At 48.3% G+C, this 23,692-nt stretch overlaps 2 protein-coding genes across 2 annotated transcripts; one reads left to right on the top strand and one right to left on the bottom strand.

Moving 5' to 3' along the window:
- The first annotated feature begins 1,233 nt into the window (after nucleotides 1-1,233).
- Nucleotides 1,234-21,636, top strand: LOC100113833 (histone-lysine N-methyltransferase 2D). The gene is made up of 4 exons (XM_016986634.3): nucleotides 1,234-2,347; nucleotides 7,780-7,998; nucleotides 8,871-9,151; nucleotides 20,274-21,636. The coding sequence occupies exons 1-4, from the start codon at nucleotides 1,531-1,533 to the stop codon at nucleotides 20,514-20,516; spliced, it is 1,560 nt and encodes a 519-aa protein (XP_016842123.1). The 5' UTR covers nucleotides 1,234-1,530; the 3' UTR covers nucleotides 20,517-21,636.
- Nucleotides 21,637-21,900: 264 nt separating this feature from the next.
- Nucleotides 21,901-23,519, bottom strand: LOC100678045. The gene is made up of 5 exons (XM_003425067.5): nucleotides 22,966-23,519; nucleotides 22,764-22,847; nucleotides 22,533-22,663; nucleotides 22,321-22,452; nucleotides 21,901-22,221 (listed from the first exon to the last, which is right to left on the bottom strand). Exons 1-5 carry the CDS (start codon nucleotides 23,027-23,029, stop codon nucleotides 22,111-22,113), a joined length of 522 nt encoding a protein of 173 aa, XP_003425115.1. The 5' UTR covers nucleotides 23,030-23,519; the 3' UTR covers nucleotides 21,901-22,110.
- Between the last annotated feature and the right edge of the window lie 173 nt (nucleotides 23,520-23,692).

Genomic DNA, 23,692 nt, shown 5'->3' on the forward strand with positions numbered 1-23,692 from the left:
CGAAGCTTCCAAATCCCAGAATCAGCTCGAGTCGATCAAACTGCACATCAGCTCCGGATCGCCGCGATGCTCGTGAATCTCGCAGCCAGCCTCTACGCTCCCTCTTTTATTCACTCCCATAAGCGCACAGACACACGCACACATATATAGACCAGCAGCAGCAGCAGCAGCAGCAGAAGGCAGCCGCAGTAGATAGGCGGTAGGCGGTGGAGATAATAAAGTTGATAAGGGTGTAGCGGACCCCTTTTCTCTCGCTCTCTCTCTCTCTCTCTCTCCACCTCACCCACCCACCCTCTCTCTCTTAGCTCTCTTCGCGCACCCTTTCGCGTAGGTGTATATATATGTATATAGTCGAGCTCGCGTATATAAAGCCCCCACCAGAAGCGCGACTCAGGGCGGGGCCAGCACCATCCCCTGCTCGGCGAGGATTGGCCGGCTGCAGCAGCGCGCCGTCAAATAAAATCCAATCGCTCGGACCAAAGTACTGCCGGCGAGCTCTCCGCGCTCTCTTTCGCTTCTTTTTTTCGCGCGCTCGACTCCGCGATCCCCACCACTCACCTCGCCGAGAGGGACAGAGCTCGGGGCTTGCCCCTTAAGGGGCCGTGTGCAGCACCCTTTGATGGGAGTATGATTTTATTACAGCATTACCGGAGAAAGAGAGAGACCGAGGAGGGAGTACAGCGGGTTATAGCTTCGCGGACCCCGAATCGTTCGACTCGAGCTGCTGATTATCTCACCTACGTGTGTAAGGAGGACCTGCGGGTATTATAACGTATAGGTGCGCGATACGGGGTATGGGGGTATAATAATGGGTGATAAGTGCTTCATACCTACTACACACAGTCGATGTTTCTAATATTGTTTTACGGCTATCGCAATTTTTCAAATATCGAATAAAACCCCGCGCAATGCAAACAACGTCCGATCTCGGCGTCAAAACCCTCCACGGCAAGAGCCACATCACCGCGCTTATACATCAAACCGATATAAACATATCGTATTCAAATATATTTATAATGTTTGCAGCGCGCGCGCGCGCGCGCTTCCGCCGTGCATCCGAGCCTATTTGCACTAGCGCTAAAAAGAAGCCGCTCCGCCGGTGGAGAGAGGGTAGTTCTCGAGGGGTTGCTGCTGCTGAGAAGGGGTGGCTGCAGCGCCGAGGGGTGGGGGACGTCAGGGAAGGAAGGAAAACGGGGAGATCTCGCGTGTACAGGGCTCGGCAGGCCGAAGCAGATCATTCGAGGGCTGCAGTTGCCCGGCACACGCACGCAGCACGCTCCGCGTCACAGGCCGAGAGAGAACACGACACGCGTCGATCATGCTCCAGCATCGGTTTTCCCGGTAGACGCGGCGCATACAACAGTGACATTCCGAGACTCGTGTCGTGTAGAAGTGATAGTGCAGCGCGGTATAGGTAACACACGCACGATCCAACAGGTCATCGGCTATGAACAGTACTGGGCAGTAGAGGTTGCTATATACAGCATAGGAGTTCTCCAGAGAGCGGTGAAGTGCTTCGCGGAGTGTGATATGTTTCCCTCGTCGGCGGCTATGCTGAAGAATCTGCAGCAGAGCGCCATGGCCTCGCCGTCGTTCCTCATGGAGAACCTGCTCCAGAGTAAGTCGAGCAGCGGCGCCGCCGACCTCACCAGCCTGACCTTGAACTGGGCGGCCAGCCTGGTAGCGCGGCAGCGCGAGCGCGAGTCCGCCGTCGCGGAGAACCTCGCCCGCATCCAGCAGTCGAACCGGCTCTCCGAGCAGCAGCAGCAGCAGCAGCAGCAGCAGGGGAGATCGAGGCTGTCGGAGGACTGCGAGCGAATGCTGTACGGACAGGACAAGGACTCGGAGGCGGGTGACAGTAGGTACGCGAGTGACGGCGGCGCCTCGGCGATCGACAGACTCAGCGCGATGGAGAGGCTGTCCGAGCGGATAGAGACGAGGTCCGGCTCGGCCATGGACTCGAACAACTCGATGGACGAGGACCGGGGATCCGGGGCCGAGCTCGACGCCATGTCCGAGCGCGACGAGGAGCTCACCGCGAGACTGCCGCCGCATCAGCGCTTCGAGTTCGTCAGGAGTCAGCATCAGCAGCAGCAACAGCAGCAGCAGCAGCAGCAGATGTATTCCCAGCAGCAGCAGCAGCGGGAGGTGACTGCGAGGATGGACAGGGACTCGGTGGAGAGACTCGACGGGAACAGTCGGATCAACGAGGAGACCTGCAGCTGTGGCGACGAGCAGTGCAGCGGAGGCATGGCCTGCAGGAGGATCCAGGAGAAGGAGAAACCGCAGCTCAAGTTCAGCGTCAACGCGATCCTCGGCGGCAACCACGATCGACGGCCCAATCCTGGTAATTCGTTTGTCTCTAGCATCTCGTTTACCTTCGGCGGCGGGCTTTCTTCTATATTACCCGGCAAACACGTTCTGATATGCGATTGCAGTGGGCTCGAGGATTAATTTTCATATTGTTTGAGTGTCATTTCTTTTAGCATTTCTATTAGTGGCCAGATCAGTCAAGTTGAATTTTAGAATGTTATATAATATAAACAAACTAATCACTGAGAATCAGTGAAGTTGCGTTCTGAGAAAAATAAATTGGTACAGACATACATCGTGTTAGCTCAATCAATCTTGTGAAATTAATTAATTTGATTTTGATTGACATCTTCGCCGGTGGGCAGATCGATCGAAATACATCTCATTATGATACGTTAATTACCAGATACAATAATTCAGCAATATGCTACCAATTTAGTACTCTAAACACAAGGAATCTTTTGTCATATTCATCAGGAGCGTTATTCTTTTTCGTCGCTTTACGAAAATAACAATACGACAATTCAGTCGGAATTATTTTCAAGAGTATAATACGTCGAACACGTGGCATACGCTGTTCGACAAATGAATCAGCATTCATGACCTCAACTCATCCCCGCGACGAGCAATAACCACCAGTTCATTCCGTCCTAAACCATCGCCGACGATCATAATCGACTCGATTCAATGTCACACAATACAAGAACGTCGGCCCCTAAAAAGAGGCGAGCTAGTCCTCTCGCGCACTGGCTTTTGTGCAGCTCTCTCTCTCTCTCTCTCTCTCTCTCTCTCTCTCTCTCTCTCTCTCTCTCTCTCTCTCTCCCACAGAGCGCGATGCAGAGCGAAGAAGGTCCTCTCGGCAGGCCAAGCTCTCTCGGTTGAAACAAAGCTCGGCCACAAATCAGTGTCGACTGCAGACTTCTCGTCGCTCCCTAAATCTCGTCCGCACACCCTCAAGACACGAGGCCTTCGCGCGCTCGCGCGTGCGTGCGCCTGTGCGCGGGCTCGGGGGTGTGCTGCTGCCCGGCGTCAGCTGGTCCGCCACTTACCTTCACCCCAATATTAAGCCCTTATGATTGCTGCGCCTATAATATTAGACGCGAGCGAGAGAGAAAGCTCCGACTTACACTCTCCTGCACTCGGCGCGCGTCTATTTGAAATTGCTAATCGCGTCGCGCGGCTCTCGAGTGCGGATTGATTATCCCAAGCCCGAGATTCAAGGAGCTTGTTCTCTCGCATGGCATATAGTGTCGAGTGGACTACTCGAGCGGCGCGGGGGGATAAATTCTCGGATGTATCGTCGCGCTATATAATTCCGGTATGAAACGGCTCCGTCAGCGTTACATTACAGCGTAACGCGAATTTCAGTAGCGCACTGATTTAATTAAACCGACGACGCACACGCGCGCGCCTTAAAAACGTCAGCAGTAAAAGCCGCGGCATATCGGCGTATAATAATCCGTAAATATGCTACCGCGCCTCTGCGTACGCATTATTATGTGTAATGAACGCCGGAAAAGTACACAACGACATCCGTCTTTATTGTACGTGTCGTATAACACGCGCGCGATTCGTCAAAATTTTAATAAAGCAGAAACAAGTCCCTTTTTTTACTCGCCAATTAAAAAGTCGTAAAAGCAACAAGAGCAGAGCATATAGCGCGTGTGCTGGCGGCATTTTAATCAAACAATTTCAATGGCCATAAATACGCGCGCCGCGCGCTGCTACTGCAGTCGAGTAATTGACAAGCCTGGCGTTTGCACGTCGTATGCGTGTGTGCGTGCACGTACAGACACTGCGCATTCGAATTTTCGATTAAATCAACAGGAACAATCGGGCCGCGCGGTCCGCCCAATTTTTTCCAATCAATTCACGCGCCGGCCATCAACGAATAATATAACATTGATGAAAAGCGCCTGTGCAATGACTGTGCGCACGACCTCTTTCGTTGTAGATCGAGAGTGTGCAGGAATCGGCGATAAAATTGCCAGCGCAATCAATCTCGCCCGGATGTTATTGTTCTCGTGTTGTTGCTGTTCTCGGAAAATTGTAAATTGGAAAAGTCGCTGTTATACAATTTACAAGAGCGCAAGCACGGAAAGTTCGGCAGATCGTTTCGAGCGTGGTTTCATCACTATTCAGGATATACAATACACTTTTCAGCAAACACGTCAGTACAGCTCCGTCTCTCGCAACGGTCTGTACATACTCGCGTCTCCACTCTCTCTAGTATCGGCATATCAACGAGAGGAAACATTTCATACATCCCCATATCATCCGGCCGCCGCCTCCTCCGCTTTTTCCCCGATGATTGACACGACTCGATAAAGTTCCGCTTTGCATAGACGCGCGCGCGCGCATATATGCTTGTACACAAAACAGCCGCTGTTGCTGCTGCAATGGGTGCACGTGCGGACGCGAAATTCCCGAGTGCATATGCATACGCGCACACGCGGGGGTGGCTATAGTCGCGAGGGACTCGATGAAATCCTCCTGCCGCCGCGGAACGAGAGAAAACGAGAGACAACGAGAGAAAACGCGACGAGTTCGTATTTACGTGTGCTGCAGCCCCCGTCCGACAGCCGCATGTGTTACAACTCTGCCCTCCTCCTCCTCCGGCTCGGCCTCTGCAGCATGTCTCTCGTCGGGGGCTGTTTATACGTCATGTCGAAACGCGCGCTGAAATAATTGCGCGAAAAAGTGATTGGCAACGCGCGATTGTTTTGCTGTCTCTGCACAGCGTATAACTCTGACGACAGCCGCTCGCGCGGCCTAATGGTTTTCGGATAGCGCTTTCGCTGCCCCGTTGCTGTGGCGCGAATATTTCAGAGGCTGAATTTGTAGCGTATAATATACGCGCGCGCGGGTGGACTGTTTCCCCGCTCTGCTGTTATGATGATAATGAGGCCGGACGGATGGATTACAATGATCGGCGGATGTGGATTATATTACTATATGCGTTATATGCGCCGAGCGAGCGAGAGCTGCGGATATTGGAGAGAGCGTATACGCGTGGGTGAGGTATAGATTAACTTATTGCGAGAGGCCCGACAACAATATGCCGACGGGCTTTGTTAGAAATTAGTTGGACGCTAGCTATATGGTGTATCAGCCGTGTAATGCAACGAAATATTATTGTAAGCACACACACCCCGTTGCAGATGTTACTTCGTTAAAATATAGGTGACACTCTACCCACAGAATCTGTCCCGACCGAATCCCGACCGATTAATCATCCAAAACGATGATCCCTATATACGTTCCCACTATAGGCAACCACCTCATAATTCAAGCCTTATGCATATATCTCCTCGAAGCTGCCACACTGGACCGAAAAGAAAAAAAATTCTCCGATATCCCAGGAATGCCAAGAATCAAGGCTACACATATAAGCATCAGACGCAAAGGGGTTGGTCCGAGCTCGGCGTATACACACGCGCACACAGCCTCATTGTTTTCTCTCCTCTCCTTCAGCGTCGCAACCGCAGCGAGTCTAGAGCTAGTAGTCGCCGCCACGCCCCTCTCTCTCTGGCTCGCAAAAAAGGGACGAGTAGACGTGTTTGAAAATAATGAAATAATGGAGGCTTACTCTGGCCCGCGGTATGTACGCGCGCACAATGCCGCGGGAGAGAAGAGGCCCGAGGGAGAATAACGAGAAGAGCATCATTCGGCCATTGTATACGTGCGCGCGTGTGTGTGTAGGTAGACATACGAGGTCGGAGCTCTAGCTAACCCATAAAATACTCATCGGCTTTTATCGTTGTTTTCCTAGCCGACCAATGAGCAGCCGCGCGCGAGTTTTTTCGAGCTGCACCGATGCGCGGATCCAACGGAAACACTGAATGGGGAATCGGCTTTTTAAATCCGCCCTTATGTGTTCACGCGCGGATGCTGATGTTCTCGACGAGTGAGAGATACTTACGCGCCCTCGGCTGTGTTGTTACAGTTGCGGCCTCGTTTCTCTTCTGATCGTCTTCGTTTCTTTTTGTTCTCTCCGCGCTTCGATGCGTCGCATCGTGTGAGGGATTCGGCTGATGCTTCAAGTGAGCATCGCAACTATGTATAAAGTGGCTACTTGGTTGTACTCGAGCTGGTCGTACTCGATTGTTCGTATAGATATGTGAGTTTTGTGGCGTCCATGCGGTAAATATCGTCGCACGGAGCGATCGATCCTCTCATCGTCATTTTCTCAGCCTCCACTCCGGAGCGCTTGTATTCCTCGGAGTTATTCTTAAGGATTAGAGCCTCGCCCCTGGCTTATTATTCACCGAGGAGCATAGAAGCTCTAAACCTCGTCGATGGGAATCGTGTAAGTCGCGCTCTTCCACTTTTTCATTTCACAGCTTGTGCAGTGTATAGGTGCGCGCATAAGCGAGTCCCCAATTAACGCAACTATGTTATATATGAGGTTGTGCGGCTTGTACCCATACGCGTTTGCGCGATGTTTGCTTAGGATGCTTACTTTTGGTTTTAGCCGCTTCTTTGTCGGTTCGCAATACGCGGTTCTTTTTTCAGTCCGCAGTTCATTGTGCGCATGCGAGCATCGTTGATTACAAGGTACGTACGGATTGAGGGCCAGTCGAGGTTGATTGATGTTTTCTGATAAGGCTTATTTCGGGGGTCGAGTGCTTTGTCAATAAATTCGCTGAAATTGCGGATGCTGCTGTTGAGTACTCGAAGGCACTGCAGTTTCGCGAATAAATGCAGCCATCAAGAACAATACAAGTTATGTGGTGGTGAACTAGATAGCAAATAATTAATATTCTATGCTTTTATAATGCCAGATGAATCCGTATGTACTAGGGGTCTAAAGTGAAAATATGACGCAGCAATGACGAAACGGGCGATAAAGTTATCTTGTTGATGACAGGGCTCGTGGTTTATAGAGCTAACACGCACGTTTCGTTTTAATACAGCGTCTGAATTATACTGTTTTGACAATTTGATCCTTCGAAACGAATTTGTTTTTATTACGACACCCAAAATTACAGACTCGTCGCATGAGCCGGGAAATAATTGGACGTATAAACGTGGCGCCAAAAATTAATTGCCCGAAATTCTGGAAAACGATCTTCTCGCTTGCCGGCGTTATAGTCGTCGAAGGGCGTCGAGCCGTGTACAAGCTCTGAAGCAGCCGCCGAGAGAGCTCCTTTACGCGAAGGGACGCCGAGACGCGCGCGCGCGCGCGCTTCTGAATTACTCTCGCTCGGCCGCGGCCGTCAGGAAATTTAGATATTAAGCTCCGGGCGGGCGCAAATTATTTCGCTTTGTGCTCGGATTCACCTTCCGACGGCGGGGAAATTAAAAAATTATAATTTGCTCGTTTGATACACGCAGCTATTGTTCTATCAACTCTTTTTTAGAGAGAAAGAGAGCCCGTCTGCCTCGGAATAACACAGAAAGATAAAATAGAGGCCATATTAATTTCGGTGAAAATTCAATGAGGATTTTTGCTTTTGCTTGCAGAACACTTTCAAGGGATACCGCCGGGAGCGTTGCCGGCGTTCCTGCACAATTTACAAAATTCAACAGGTTACAACATAGCCAAGCCGATAGCGAGGCCGGCGGCGTATCATCCACACCATCCGCCTCATCCGGGTCATCATCCCCCTCAGCATCACTTGCCGCCCAACGCGCATCACACCTTGCATCAGCTCCTCGGCTGCAGGGCTCCTTACTTGACTGGTGGGTATCATCGCGCGCTGATTTTTTAGATAAATTTATAGAGTATGCGCATCCACGAGAGTGTATTCGAAAAAGCTCCCGCCGACCAAAAAAGCATCGCGTCCACGTGTGTAAAAACAGCATCGCGGAACTACGTTCTCTCTCTCTCTCTCTCTCTCTCTATCTCTCTCTCTCTCGTGTGCTAAAGTTCCAAAAGTCATGATAGATCGTAAACACTAGATTCGAGCGGCAATATCGGCGGCGTGTTACACCGCGGCTTCGGCGGGCCAACGATAAGCTCGACAATATTCGAAAATGGACGAACTTTGGCCCTGCGGGTCGCTTGCGCGCGTGCACTATATGCATACAACATACTCCGATGTGTACACATGCACAGGTCGCCGCGACGAGTTAAACAGGCCTGTAGCTACATGTGTGCCGCCGCTTGTAGGTACAATAGAGGAGGCGCGAGACCGGCACGGGACATGAAGTGCACATGAAGTGCAGAGGAGCTGCCGCAGCGGCGCGTTATATTGCCTACTGCATACGCGCCATACTGGGAAAATTTGGCTTTGCACGCAACGCGTCGCGCGTGTGTGTATACATAGAGTAGCTATATATACATACGGGATCGAGGGAGCAACAAGTGCGGAGCGAAATATCATCGCGCCGGAGCCGATGATATCGTCATGCTCAGCTTGGCAATATCGGCCGCGCGCCAGCGGATTCAATTGACCGTCTAGGAGCGAATAGACACGCGCTTCACCCCCCTGCACACTCCCACGCTCTCAGCTCAATTGATTTCGGTGCAGCCTGCGAACGAGCCGCCGCTGGGACTGCTTGTTTTTTCCGTATTACATAAAAATAAACTCAGCAACTCTGTTGATTCGCAGTCGCCAGTCCGGGCGGCAACAACCACCAGCTGGGCGGTCCAGGCGCCGGAGCAGGTTTCCCGAGCGCGATGCAGGCCGGTCTCGGCGAGCTTACGGGCATGAGTCTGGGCTTCCCCTGGGCCGGCAGCGCTCGGGGCAAGCCTCGCCGGGGCATGATGAGGCGGGCCGTCTTCTCGGACCTCCAGAGGCGCGGACTCGAGAAGAGGTTTCAGCTGCAGAAGTACATCAGCAAACCCGACCGCAAGAAGCTCGCCGAGAAGCTCGGCCTCAAGGACTCGCAGGTCAGTACGAGAATAATATTTTCTAGAATGTGTATTTGTGCGGAATCCATACAGGGAGAAAACATCCGAGGGGAAGGAAAGTAGAGGTCCATTGATTATTGAGTTTTAATTATCGCGGTGGGGAAAAGAGGGAGGAGCGCGAGCAGCTGAGAGTTTACGAGAAGTTTTCATCGTGAATTATAGCGTCGTCGCGGGGCGGGGGGGGGGGAGGGGGGATACAGGGGCGTTGGGTATGAGCTCGATATATACGCCGCTTAACGACCTTATTAGAGCCACTAATTGTCGAGCTAACGAAGTACGAAACCCCTGGGCGTTTAGCTCTGGCGCGCGCAGCTCGCGCCGACTCCATTCATCGAATTGATAGAGACTAATGCGCTGCTGCTGCTGCTGCTGCTGCTGCCTTCTCCAATCACAAACTTTCGCAAGTTTCCCCGCCAGCGAGAGAGATATATGTGTATATCGCGAGCTGCTTCAGAGGATTCCGAGCTTTCGGCTCTACTGAATTCTCGATCTCACGAGTCGACTGACTTCGCGTTGAATATTTGATGACTGCCAAGTTCCCTGGAGAGCACGACTCCTCGAGTATTCTCGAAGCTTATTATTCTCGGGCGATTTGAGTTTCGTTTTCGACTTTGAATGAAATTTAATTTTGCTTCCTTCTCGAGGAAGCTTTGTAATGGTGATTTTTAGAGTTTGTGTAAAAACATGTTGCAAGTCTGTTTTGAAGTATTTCAAGACGCCTGTATCTCAGCTTCTACTAAGTGAATTTTAAGCCACCAAGTCTCACTTATTTTGTTTTTACGCTAACATGGTGAGAAAAAGTCCGTTTTTTAACTTGTTTTTTGTTTTTTTTAAGCGAGTTCAGTTTTTTCCGATAAAGTTATCGAAAAAATTAATTAAATTGAAAAGAACAAAAACTGTATATCATTATGTATGGAGTAAATACAATTTCGATATTAAAGCAATATATAATGTTGAAGAAAGCTATACGTGTGGAAGAATTATGGCAGCGGTTTTTTTTATGGTGTGATTTTTGTATGTGCTTGTACGAAAGCTCAAACTAAACTTTATACGCATAAATAGTGAGGGACAGGTGCGTGTAATACACAGACGCGTACACTTCATAATATAGGCCCGTACGAGAGAGCGAGCTTGCAGCCGGCCAGGCTTAATCGGACGATATGCGTGCCACAGTTCATTAGTCGCAGACATCACTGCCACGCTACTGTGCGCCTGTGTTTATGAAACTACGGAGGCGGCAAATGGCGTTACACTATGTGCAGCGCATTTGCGCGTGGGGTCGTGGGTGGAGGCGAGACTCGAAATTCGGGCTATTGGTCGGGAATTTCGATTTGATTGCGTGTACACATATACTGCTGAACGCTGGTCTGAAAATGCGCTGTATATTCGTGAGATTATATTTTGATACGATCGATAATTATATATAGGTAGTCAGTATAATACGCAGAGTACAAAACGTGTAACTCGGCGAAAACGCGATGCTCGGAAAATTAATCGATGCTGCTATACTGCAGTGCGTCGAGTGTGCTGCATCGTATTATCGTATTCTCGACAGCGTCAGTTATAGCTTGAACGCATGACTTGTGTAACGATCGGCGATATTACCACGTAATTAGATTGTGAAATTATCCTGCGAAGACCCGCACCGATTCCAGTGCAGCAAACGCACATCACTCCCCGGCGGGCTAACGTATGCATCAAAGTCTCGCATAAATTTCGCGAAAATAAAACGACAACGGGGATAGTATGCATATAGCCTCTGTAGAACTAAAGCTACACGGTAGGCGAATATTAAAAACGATAACTCTCGGCCGCTCGCGATTTTTCGCAGAGCTATACGCGCCGGAGCAAAAGAAAGTACATAGGAGCTGGAGAGAAGAAAAACCTGCGCTGAAAAACTCTCGGAGAGAGTAGCGAGAACATACACACACATATATATATATATATATATATATATATGTAGATATAGGTGGTGCTCCTCTCGTGATTGATCCCCGGTTATATTTCCCTTTGAGGCTGCGCACCGGCTGCTGGGTGTATGATCAAGTGAATAAATTGCGCGCCAGAGCCGCTCGCGCACTGCTCATATATATATATATATATATATATATATATATATATCAGTGCGGATATAGGACGAGGGAAGGAAGGAGAGTGTCGAGGGCCTTTCCTCTCTCTCTCTCTCTCTCTCTCTCTCTCTCTCTTGGCGTCATATCCTCATGTATAATTCACACCTCGAGCGCCATGACTCGGCCGCCATTGGTCGAGCCGAGGCTCGACGAGCTTCTCGCGCGTCCTCTCGGGGCTTTTACGACGCGAGATCCGGTATATACTGGGTGTTCTCGACGGCTAAGCCCAAGTGTCGCGTGTGCGGTGAAGTTTTGCGTTGTTGCTGTTTCGAGGGTTTACTGCGCGGATCTGGCGACGTGTAGGAGCTTTTTCTTCGAAATTTAAAATTCGTTCGTTTATTACAGATGCTTCAACTGATAATTTATATTAATATTATACCGTATAGGGGCTTTTCTTCATCCTCTCGAAAATTCACGAATCAAAATTCTCGAGACCACCAGCGCGTTATCAGTCAGTCGGTTATTCTACCGGCGAAATCCCGCGGGCGGCTTCTTCCGCATACATACGACCTCCTTTTCCGTCACCCTCGCCGCAGTCTCTGTGTTTTATTCGCCGCTTATTCCATGCAGTATAGTCCTCCAAAAACTTGTGCTTCGCTGTTCTACACATTAACCGCAAATTCGATCACTGTACGCACCAATATCAGCGAAATATATTATAATAAGCGTTTACGCTGCACCTTAATAATATATCCATAAATCTTCGCTTTCTCTATAACACTATGGCCGTACTGTAATACGAATCCAGCATGTGACACATCCGAGTTCTGCGGAGTCGAGCTTCGCGCATGGCGAACGCGCGTCACGTATGTGAAACTTTTTAATAAAAGATTCCGCGCGCCCATCGGCAGTCATCCGAGGAAGCGGGCGCTGATGTATGTCTTATGGATTCGCGCTTGATCTATAACTCGAAATTGAAATATCAGTATTAGATATGTGCGAATGTTTTGTTTCTCGTGCATTTGCACACAAAATCGTCTTTATATTGTAGGATATAGAGCTCTACATTACGAAATACATGTAAGCGCTTCCATCTCTATATCGAGAGCATACGCGGCCGCACGAGAGTGTCGGAAGAGGAGAGAGGGCGAATCTCGGTATAAAGATTGCCGTCGGATGGGGGCAGCTAATATCGGGGCGGTTCGCCGGGCGAACAGCCATAAAAGCGATTATTGTCCGGCGATGGCTTTCTCGGACAGCGCAGCCAGCAGCCGGCGCCGGATGTCAAATCACGATTCTCGAGGCTTTCACCGCTGTCCTCTCGCTCTCTCTCACTCTCTCTCTCTCTCTCTCTCTCTCTCTATCAGCTTTTTTCTCCGCTGCCGCTTTCTTTCGCTACGAGATTGAATTTTTATCAAACGACCTCTCTCCCGTCGACACATTTCTCCTAGCTTTTTTCTTTGTTCCTTAAAACACGGATAACACACTCCGTGCACGATATTTACAACAGCAGCACACGTTCGCGCGTTTCATGAATCATTTCAGCACGCGCGGCAGGGCGAATTTAATTAAAGCTCGCGGGCAGTTTAGGGTCGCGCGGGGGCGATTGTTAACTGTCCCAAGTTCGCCGACTGCGCGGGGAGAGCACGTCTGCCGAGTTTATATCGTGACGAGAGGATGAGCGCTAGGCTAATTAACGTAATTAGTCCGACGTCGCTCGGGCTGACCCCCCGACCGCAGCGCGCGAGAGAGGCTCGTTAATGCGCGCCGCGCGCATCTATCGTTTCCGATTCGCGACTGCGCTTGATACCTCGACGACGTAACACTGCTCGCTTTCTTTTTCCTCTCTGAAAATTCAAACTCCGATGGGAAAACAAGTCAGCGCCGCGGCGATCAATCAGCCCGAGGCTCGCAGGCTTTTAAAAAAGTGTATGCAGGATACAACGCGCGCAAGTATATAATATATAATCCGCAAGCCGACGGCTCTCCCGCCGCGTCAGCTTGGTTATTCGGCCGCGTGGCAGGTTGTCAGGATCACGCGGCCCGTTCCTTCCGGCGGCGCTCTGCAGTGCGCGAGGAACTTTCTTGGGAGAGCAGCCCGCCACGTCTTTTATTTCCTCTCCCGCTCTCTCTCTCTCTCTCTCTCTCTCTCTCTCTCTCTCTCTCTCTCTCTCTGCGTACACAGCCTCGGGCGGATTAAATACCGGGAGCGGCTCTGTTCTTTAACGCGCGCGTGCGTCCGTCGACTGTACTCCTGCGCTCGAACTCCGGGGAATTTCCGCAACTTCCGAAAAAGAAGTGCCTGAATTCCAAGCGCGTTTCGGAGTCTCGATTACAAGGAAAACGTTTGCGCAGCCGGACGCTAGTAGAGTGCAATCGCGGTGGGGGCAGAAACAATACACAAGGCGGAATCTGTGTTGATCGTGGGTAAGGTAAGCCCGCGTGTACACACGCACACAGACACTCGGGCTAATGGCTACAAATTGATAGGAGACCGATGGAATCCAGGGAAACCTTATACCCGGACGCCTTAATGGCCGCGATCTATCTCCGGCCGTGTCAGAGTCAGACTCGGGACGAGGGGAGAGAGAGAGAGAGAGAGAGAGAGAGAGAGAGAGAGAGAGAGAGAGAGAGAGAGAGAGAGAGAGAGAGAGCTGAGCTGGCGACTCGGCAGTGCGATGATGCCCTGACCCTGGCATTGCGCGGCGATTGTCGGCAGCTCGTCGAGGGGTGACTCCGACGACGGCTGCCGCTCACTCTCTCTGCGCTATGTGTCGAATTGCCGGCCGAGGAAAGTCATTTCTCTTTTTTCGAGCGAGTTTTGATTTCACTCGGCCTAATTGACGCCGGCGAGCTTTGCGGTGGAGCCGCGTCAGCGTTAGCGCGTTTCGTGTACGCTGAATTTTCCGGGAGATTTAACGACGCGCGAATCGAGTCTATTTTCTTCGCAAGTTGATCGGTCTCTAATAGGTCCCTCTAGTCGAAAGATAAAAGAGCGACTCGCGCGCGGCGATCAACGTCCACTCCATCTCCATCTCTCCGCGTGCTCGTGTAATCAAAATCCGATCCGAGGGCGGGGCTTTATCAAATCTGCGAGTAATCCGGCTGATTCGTAAAAAATGGGCGTCTCTCTCTCTCTCTCTCTCTCTCTCTCTCGGCATAATCCGCCGGCTCTCCTCCCGCAGCGGACAGATATTAAAAACAAAGGCTGCTGCGGGGGCGCAGCATGAATACAACGGCTCGGCAATATGCCGCCGCGGCGGCTTAGACTATATATATACACACCTACGCGGGAGTCGAGCGGCGGACCTTCATGCATTATGGATTTTGTAGCTTCGAGAAGACGCCTACGAGAGAGAGAGAGAGAGAGAGAGAGAAAAGCTCTGTACAGGAGAAATTCCCTCGTCGAGAGAGCCGCGGCTGGAGCTAAGAAACCATGAATATACAATACTCGGGTATGCATATAGATTCCTTCTTTGTGGATCAACTTTAATCACTTGGCGAAAGCGCTTCCGCCGTCGACGGCTCTGCGCTTCTCCGAAATTTTAAGGCGAAACTTTCCGCGGATTCGAGCCGCGCTCAGTATAAGTTTAGTAGGAGCTGCGCGGGTATAATATTATTATCGGCCGCGGATGATTTGCACGCTCGACAAAAGGTTCAAGGGATAACTCCGCGGATGAGCTTCTCGATGAAATGCAGATGCGCTGCGAAGAGGGATTCATTGCGCGTCGAGGGAGCTCGAAGTTTGCCGACATTTCGATGCTTCTAATATATAGTGCTTTCACCGCGAGTTTATGTGGAAAGTCGTCTGTAATCGACGGCTGTATTTGTTTCGTATAAGAATCAGCGAATACTATAGGACGCTCCGCTCGATAAGCCGAAAGCTGCGGGTCGGCCATTCGCGTATCAACGGCCATAGCCCCGACAATTTCCTTCTATCTCTCTCGCCATACGTTCGGCGCGGGATGAAGCTGTCCCTTCGCGCGTCCGCGGCTTTTCTGCCAGTCCCTCCCTCCCGCCGGGGAGCTTCTGCGCACGTGTTCTCGCGCCGAGCTTTCGGACGACTCTTTCGCCGTCACTTGCTTCGAACAAAGCAAACACAGCAAGTAATGAAAAAAAAATCTACGTAAAATTACGATCATTGCACGAGACACTCGTTACGTAGGAATTTTTATACATAGGCACGCACACTCGCTTTATCGTCCCCGTTACCACGCGCGAGGGTCGCCTCTCTCTCTCCCTCTCTCTCTCTCTCTCTCCCTCTCTCTCTCTCTCTCTCTCTCTCTCTCTCTCTCTCTCTCTCTCTCCCTCGCTCTTTAGCGTCGAGAGGGGTAGTTCTGAGGCCGACGTCATAATCGATCGTCTTTTATTAAATTGCGCCAGATGGCGCGCGCCCGGAGCCAGAGAGTGAGAGCAGAAAGCCTGCGGAAGCATATATATATATATATATAATACACGCTGCGGAGTGCCGGCCGCGATTTTCGCGCGCGGCCCTCGTGAGCTTTTTACGCTTCAACGCGGGACCTCTGTTTCGAGTGGCTGCTGCGGGGAAGCCGATTTTTATAGGAGCACGGAAAATCGGGATTTTTATTGCCGAGCGAGAGCTCCGGGTAATGCGCTGACGATTTTATTCGCGAGAGTCCATTATACTCCGTTTTCTTTAAACGTAATCGACGTTTTTCCTTTCTACAGCTTGCAAAAAAGCAATAAGTGCGATTGTTATCCGTCTGGAAGCTTTCTCTCGTAAACACACCAATATAAGCGGTCTTCAATAATTCTCCTTATTCCTCCGTTAATTCTCGCGGTATTATACTCCCGAAAGGACCGTATAATAATATCGCCACCTCCGAATTCCCCTTGACTCTCCCACCCATCGGAGTATCTGCAGCAAATCGCTTAACGATTATCCGCTCTTCATAACGCGCATTTCCGCGGATCCGATCGTTGTATATATAGATATGCGGATACACGTCGGCGTGTATTTTCTCACCAAGCCGCACGCGAACAGTGTGCGCCGCTTTTTTGAGCCTTAAAAATCTCCGCAGCGAGGGGAGAAACGATTAGGAAGCTTTTGGAGAAGTTCGCTTATGAATTCGCGATCAAGCGCTCGCGGACAGAGCTTGAAAAGAATGGCCTTTAAATCCCACATCAAGTCTTTGAGATCTTTATACGCGTAAATGTTTCAGGAGGAGGGTATTGTAATCGATCATTCTTGGGCTTTAATTTTTATTGGACTTTCGGAGGGTGACGATTGTGCTTTATTTTATCGTGGGACCTTATGGTGCAGGATTATACCAGATGGAGGGAATGGGAACTTCAATGAGAATGCTTTATGCTTTTTATCGCAATCGAATTTCAATTCAAAATAAAATTCAAGATCTTAAAGCACCGCGATCATCAAGTCGTTCTCTATCACATCGTGTAGTACCGGCGCGCACGTGCCATCTTGCCGCCACAGCAACGACTTCAGCCCAAAGAGGACGACACTTGCCCCCACAGTATAGCCTCGCGCCGATATCGGATTATCGCGCATTATCGCTATGGTGTACGTATATACACACTCCGCAGGCAGTCGTCGCAGAGACGATGACGACGGCGCAGTCAAATGGCGGGCGACGCTTGCGCGCGCGCGCGCGAGAGAGAGAGAGAGAGAGAGAGAGAGAGAGAGAGTGAGAGAAGTAAAGATCCCTCTCGAGGGCGTCGCCGCGCGCGCCAAGTGGATAGCGCTTTCCGAAATTCAATTTTCGCTCGATGCTCGCTTCGATGTTGCTCGCTCTCGCTCGTATTGCCGAGGCTCATTTCGAGCTGTTTTCAATGCGGACTATACTCGCGCACTGAAGTTGACGGGATCGAGAGCGAGTCTTTCTATAGCACGCGCTGGTGCTGTATGCACAGACGCGCCGCGGTGAAGATTTGATTGAAAGATCGATTCGAGCGTCGTGGCATTTTTTCTTATCCTACCGCAAAATACAGTTTTAAAAAGCATACTCGTTTGTAAAAGCCCTTTGGGTCAACGCGAGAGCGCACAAAACGCAGAAGCCGGTTCAGCAAAGAAGTCCTGCAGCGCAAAGGCTGTACCTATACCACAGCAATTCAACTTGGCCGAAAAGGGCGGCGTTGTATATCGCGTATAGCCGCGCGCGCGCGACGCTTTGTTACTTTTGTTGGCTCTCGGTCTGCCGCTGACGGGACAATCAATCACCGGCCAGCGGAGAGAGAGAGAGAGAGAGAGAGAGAGAGAGAGAGAGAGAGAGAGAGAGAGAGAGAGAGAGAGCTTACGGCCGCGCGGATGCGTGAACTCCGCGCAGTCGAGCGCGAAACGTAAGAAAGGAGCCGGAAAACACGCCAAGCTTTGTCCCCGATCGCGAACGCGATAACCGATGCGCGGTTACTACTTCCAGCTATACGATGCGCCGCACTCGCGATTCAAATCCATGGAGAGAGAGAGAGAGAGAGAGAGAGAGAGAGAGAGAGAGAGAGAGAGAGAGAGAGAGAGAGATCTTTATTTTGCTCAAAGCAAAAAACAATACAATTCGTTGAGATCACATAAGACTGTGTCTCATACAAACTAACAACGTGAGAATATAAAAATATAATTACAGCATTTTAGAAGGTAAAATTGTTTGTCCTACACAGATTAAAATAATACTTTGGTAAAAATACCATCACAAAAGACGCTGTACACGTGAGGTTTGGTCATAGACCTATCTGTATTGCACCTTTAGTATCGGAGTACATAATACTGAAAAATTATTACGGCCTATAGGCCGAGTCAGACTAGATTAAAAACGCAGCGCCAGAGGGCTCAGAGTCATCACGATTCGATGGCGAGCAGATGTCGCCGCAGTGCCCCCTTGAAGGAGGCGAGGGATGGTAGGTTTCGCAGGGTAGAAGGGAGAGAGTTCCAGAAACGAGCACCCTGGACCTGGAAGGCTCTAGCCCCGGTCTCGGTATTCACAGTAGGCATGCTTAGTTCCGGAGGAACTCCTCTGCCGGAGGATCTCGGCTTGTATTTAACGAAAAATGAGGCCAAGTACCCAGGTTCACCGATTCGAATCACCTTGTATAATAAAATGGCCTCAAAGTAGAGCCTTCTGGAATCGGTGCGTAGCAATTCTAGACGCCTCCGGTAGGGACTAATATGTTCATCCCTTCTAACCCCGAAGATGAATCTCACACAATAATTGCTCAATCTCTGTAATCGTATTCGTTGTTCGTTAGACGCGTTCAGGATGGTCACAGTACAGTAGTCCAAGTGTGGTTGTATGTCTCGACTAGTCTTCTGCGGAGAGTCTCAGTGGTGCAGCCTCTGATAAACCGCAAGCTATACAGGGCTTTGTTGACTTTTTCGTAATGGTATCCACTTGCGGTTTCCAAGTAAGTTTACAGTCTAATACAACACCAAGACTCACGACATCTTCACTCAAAGGGACGATCACTCCGTCCGGCAACGGAACCCCAGGCAGTTTCCACGACTTAATATCATTAACATTTCTCGTGGAACCAAAAAAATACACTTAGTTTTGCCGGAGTTGAGTCGCAGGTCGGAGCTCCTCGCCCAGTCAGAAACCAGCCGCGCCGCTTCAGCCAATCGAGCCACGCCTTCCTGAAAATTATCTTGGCTGGTATGTAGATAAATCTGAAGGTCGTCCGCGTAAAAAAGATGTTTAATTGTACTAGAGAGAGAGGGAGAGAGAGAGAGAGAGAGAGAGAGAGAGAGAGAGATAGAGAGAGAGAAGGCCTCTGGGCTCCTCTCCGTCTCCGGAGGCGCGAGAAACGCTGAATATGGAGTGCGACAAGTTGCGCTCCCGCGGCTTTCGAGGGCGTCAGTGAGAATGAGAGAGAGAGAGAGAGAGAGGCTTTGCGCGTACAAGCGTCACAGGGGCGAGGGTGTCGGCGCCCGGCGTCGTATTAGCGCGAGCGCGCGGCGCCGCGTGTGCGTGTCAACTACACACCCTGCGCGCGCTAGCGCCCGAGTCGTCGGAATGAAAATTCGGAAAGCAGTTTAGGCAAATCAATTTTCTCGCGCGCCGCTTTGTCTCCCGCGCGTTATGCTCTCTCGCTTCGTTCGCCCGCGGCGAAAAGAGAGAGAGATTGAGAGAGAGAGAGAGAGAGAGAGCCGGGTCGTCGTTGCGTTTTATTTTCCCGGGGAGCTTTTTTCCTCGCCGACGACGGCTCTTTTGACGAGACATTCCCCCGCGGGCTCCGGGTCGGATTTAATTAGGCTGCGCTTTGTGAGGCTCGATAGGCTGTTAAGCGCTGATCCGCTGATGAAATTGCCGCGACGGCGCCGGCAGTTTTTAATTGACCGTGAGAGAGCCTTTGGGGGGAGTACATCAGAGCTTTCCGCGAAGAGAAACTGAATTTTAATTAAACGATATCGAGAGCTGTGTGTGAGAGAGAGAGAGAGAGAGAGAGAGAGAGAGAGAGAGAGAGAGAGAGAGAGACGACAAATCTCGGCACACGCGGCCCCGAAACAATGTTGCCCCCATTAGGATATCATCGACGGCTTTTATACGATCAATTCAGGGTGCGACGATGTGCAGACTCACGCGAGCATATGTTAGCAAGCAATTCGGATTCCCTCGATTCGGCGCCGGCGGGTCGTTTAGAGAGTCGGAAAGCGAGAGAGTATAAGCCAACGATCCCAGTGGGCCACGATCGCGCGATGGTAATTTCTCAGAGCGGCGCGCAGAACTGCTATCTCTCCGCCGAGTGCGGAACGAGGGGTTATAGGAGCCAATAAGCGGGAGACTTTCAGTTTATGCATACGGCTTTAACGCTCATATTGATTTCGGATACCGTTTCTATTATCCAGCGCCGGATTATGCCTTCCGTTATGTTTTCCGTATCATTTGCGCGATTCACCCTGTACCTGCGGTTTATGCTTCTTTCGATCGCTCGCTAAAGACTTTCCCGTTTGCACATACGGTATTATACACGTATTTATTTACAAATCTGATATTTTCACTGAAACTTGTATCAAAAGCATTGCATTATTCAAAACCATAACCTTCCGCACGATGTTTCAGGTGAAGATCTGGTTCCAAAATCGACGCATGAAGTGGCGCAACAGCAAGGAGCGTGAACTCCTGGCCTCGGGCGGATCTCGCGAGCAGACGCTGCCGAACAAGAACAACCCGAATCCGGACCTGAGTGACGCCGACGGCGACAGGCAACGGCTGGACCTGAGCGACGCGAGCCCCCTCACGAGTCCCCAGAGGCCGGAGGACCACAGCGACAACGACGACGACGAGGAGATCAACGTCACGTGATGAAATCGCTCTTCTAACCATTGGCTCGACGAGAGGCTGAATTTTCGCCTGCAACCGGATGACTGATTTTCGCGCGTTGCGTTACGTGATTCAATCCAGCGCTCGACGGAGTTTCTCGACCGATATGGCGGCTCGAAATTGACGGATGCCGCGTTCGTTAGTCCGGTGTAGAATCGATTGTTGTAACGAAATTTGCGTTAACAGCGCTAGTTCAAATGCACATGCCCTTTTTACGTTCCCGGCTTAGTTTCTATGCAGCGCCGTTATGAAGTATCAATCAATAGTATATTTTGTCGAAACTGCCTCCATGAATCCGGTACATTTTGATTCGTTTCAATTTTACGCAAAGCGCGTGTACATTGCACTTTGTACTGCGGTATATCACATACTCTTTCAATACTATTTAAGAAAAATTTATATCCATGCGTACATATAGAAACAATATTCTTGGATAGTATACGAAGTATCTGTGATATTTAAATAAAATATAGGGAATTGACTGTAGCGTCAATGGTTTGAATATTTTCTTTTTTAGCGACATCTCTATGTGAAATAAACAAAAATTATATGATGGTAATCGTGTATATTAGATATTTAAGGTGTTAATTTTTGTATATTTAATGTATCATAATACTTCGCTTGAACAATCGATTCTATGTTCTCATTTATGTTTTGCACACGAGACGTATCCGATGATTATTTGAAGATCGTTAAAACCAAATTATACAACAAATTTGTATCATATAGCGTTGACAAATTTAATTCACTTGTATATTGGAGTTTGCTTATATTTGATCTAAAAAGAAAAGGAATAATATTTAGGCCCTTCGAAATGTTTGAGATTGAATGACCTCAGTCGCATATTTCTCCAATTGAATTGGACGGAAACTAGTTAATGTGAGGAATAATATAACGAAGTGAATTTTTTAAATTGGAACCAAAGTACTTCTATGAATGCGGTTAATAAAATGTAATATATTGTAATTAGAAACTTGATGTATCGTCGAAAAATTCCATTTGAAAAGGAATTTTTCTGGTATTATTATTATTGTTAAGTCAGAAAACGTAAAAAATAAACTTAAGAATTATTGTATTGTATAATGAAAATGGCGGAATTTAAAGAATGTAATTATATATATATATATATATATATATATATATATATATATATACACACACAAACACACACACTTTAACGTGATATATAATAGTAAAATCCATGTAATATAATAATAAAATTATTCAAACTCCGAAGCTTGCGCAGTTTTCATTCACCAATGTTCTTGATGCCAGATAATGATACATTGTACACATAAAAAGTCCGGTGCAATTAGAGGAATGAAGATTGGAAAGTTGTATGATATAAACTATTAAAAATTAATAAAATAGTAGAATAGTAGTATATTTAATATTTATTTTTCTTATAAACTTAATAAAATGGTTACATTATTAATTATTAGGAGCATTGATCAAGTTTTTGATTAAAAAATCAAATTTTCTTCTTAAAAAATACAATTACTGTAAAGGAAAGTTCTTGAAAAGAATCTAAATGGATGTTATGTTTACCATTGCAATTGTTTGCACTTTCTACGATTTACATTTGATCCACATGTTGCAAGATTACATTTACTGGCGAAATTGCTTCTTCAGACCTCTTAGCTAATCCGTGCCGCCATCTCGAAAGCCATTCGCTAGCTAATGAATTCTGCAAACGAAAAAAGTGCGTTACGTCATCAAAATTTTTTCTTAATTTTTAATCGATTAAAAGCAATGATTTGCATCTAGTGCTCATATATACGTATACCTTTCCTTCAATTTTTTCATCTAAAGTTTGAGCATTTGGTTTATGCTCTGGCTGTTGAGAATCTACTTTTATTTTTATTTTTGTGCTATCTACTTTTATCTGAGATTTTGATTGACGCTGATTCATTTCAATCTAAAAGTAAATTCGATTTTTTATTAAAAATGTAAAGACTTTGATATATTAAAATTGTTCACATTTATTGATAAGCTTACAGTTCTTTTGCTTTTTATTTCTATATCATTTCCGATAGGATCCGTTCGCTTTTGAGGTCCCAATTCAAGCAGGATTTGAACATCAGCATGCTCGCCTAGTCTAAATCCAACGCCAAGTCTTGAATCAGTTCCTAACAAATCAGTATTTATATATGTACGAATGAAAGTAAACACTTGTCACACAGGGGTATGCGTATATTATCAAGGTATTATGTGAATAATCAAATTTACCTTTTCTAATGGGAGGAATTTTTCCATAAATCAGGTGAAGAAAGGAAGGAAATTCGTCTGGTATGATTAGAAAACTGGATACGCCTGGAATCGTATCGACTTCAATAAATATGGTATACGTAAGACAAAAGTTGCTAACTTTTATAAACAAAATAAAAAAAACTCAAAATGTCCGTAAAAATGTATTGTTCTAAAAACTCACATGATCCACAAAATAAGAACACAGCCAAACACAGGTGAGCAGTTCCGTGCACGCCCGACGTCATCTCACAACAAATGCCACACTTGCACTTCTTGCGCGACTAGCTTTTCACGTCGCCTGATGAAGCATAATTTCTATTCCATGCCTCGGTGCCTTTCATTGTTAACTCTTAAAAAATGAGAAGGACAGTTCCACTTTCACCAAGCGCGATAAGAACCAATGCGACATTCGTCGCCAAATCGTTAAACCGAATGCAACGACGAAAATGTATATCTTTTTTAACAATAGTTGCGGTGAGTGGCTCGAACACTGATGAATTATGTGCCGTTTGAAATGATACTGGCAAAGACAAGCAAAACGTCGCTGTGGGTTCTATGCAATTCGGAGCGCGTTGAAACGGAAGGCCGGAAAGCCATTTAGAAGTAAAGCGTGTCGATGCCTTCTCGTCTGCAAGTATCCGTAGGATCGAGGTCGGTGTCGAACCAAGTGCCGCTGCGGCGAGAGGCTATATGGAATACTCTCTCTGCCGGTACCTCTTTCACGGTCAAGTGCAAAATATTTACGGAGTTATGGCACTTTGTCTAAAGTAAGTATTTGATTCGTCTTGTAAATTTATATTTTAAAACTGTATTTGTTTTAGATGTAGTATAATAGCAAAAACTTATTTAATGGAAAAATTAATAAAAGAGTGCCAGTTGTTCCACGTATTATATTGTAATCAATTTAT

This window comes from Nasonia vitripennis, chromosome 1, assembly GCF_009193385.2.
Source record: "Nasonia vitripennis strain AsymCx chromosome 1, Nvit_psr_1.1, whole genome shotgun sequence".
Taxonomy (NCBI): Eukaryota; Metazoa; Arthropoda; class Insecta; order Hymenoptera; family Pteromalidae; genus Nasonia; species Nasonia vitripennis.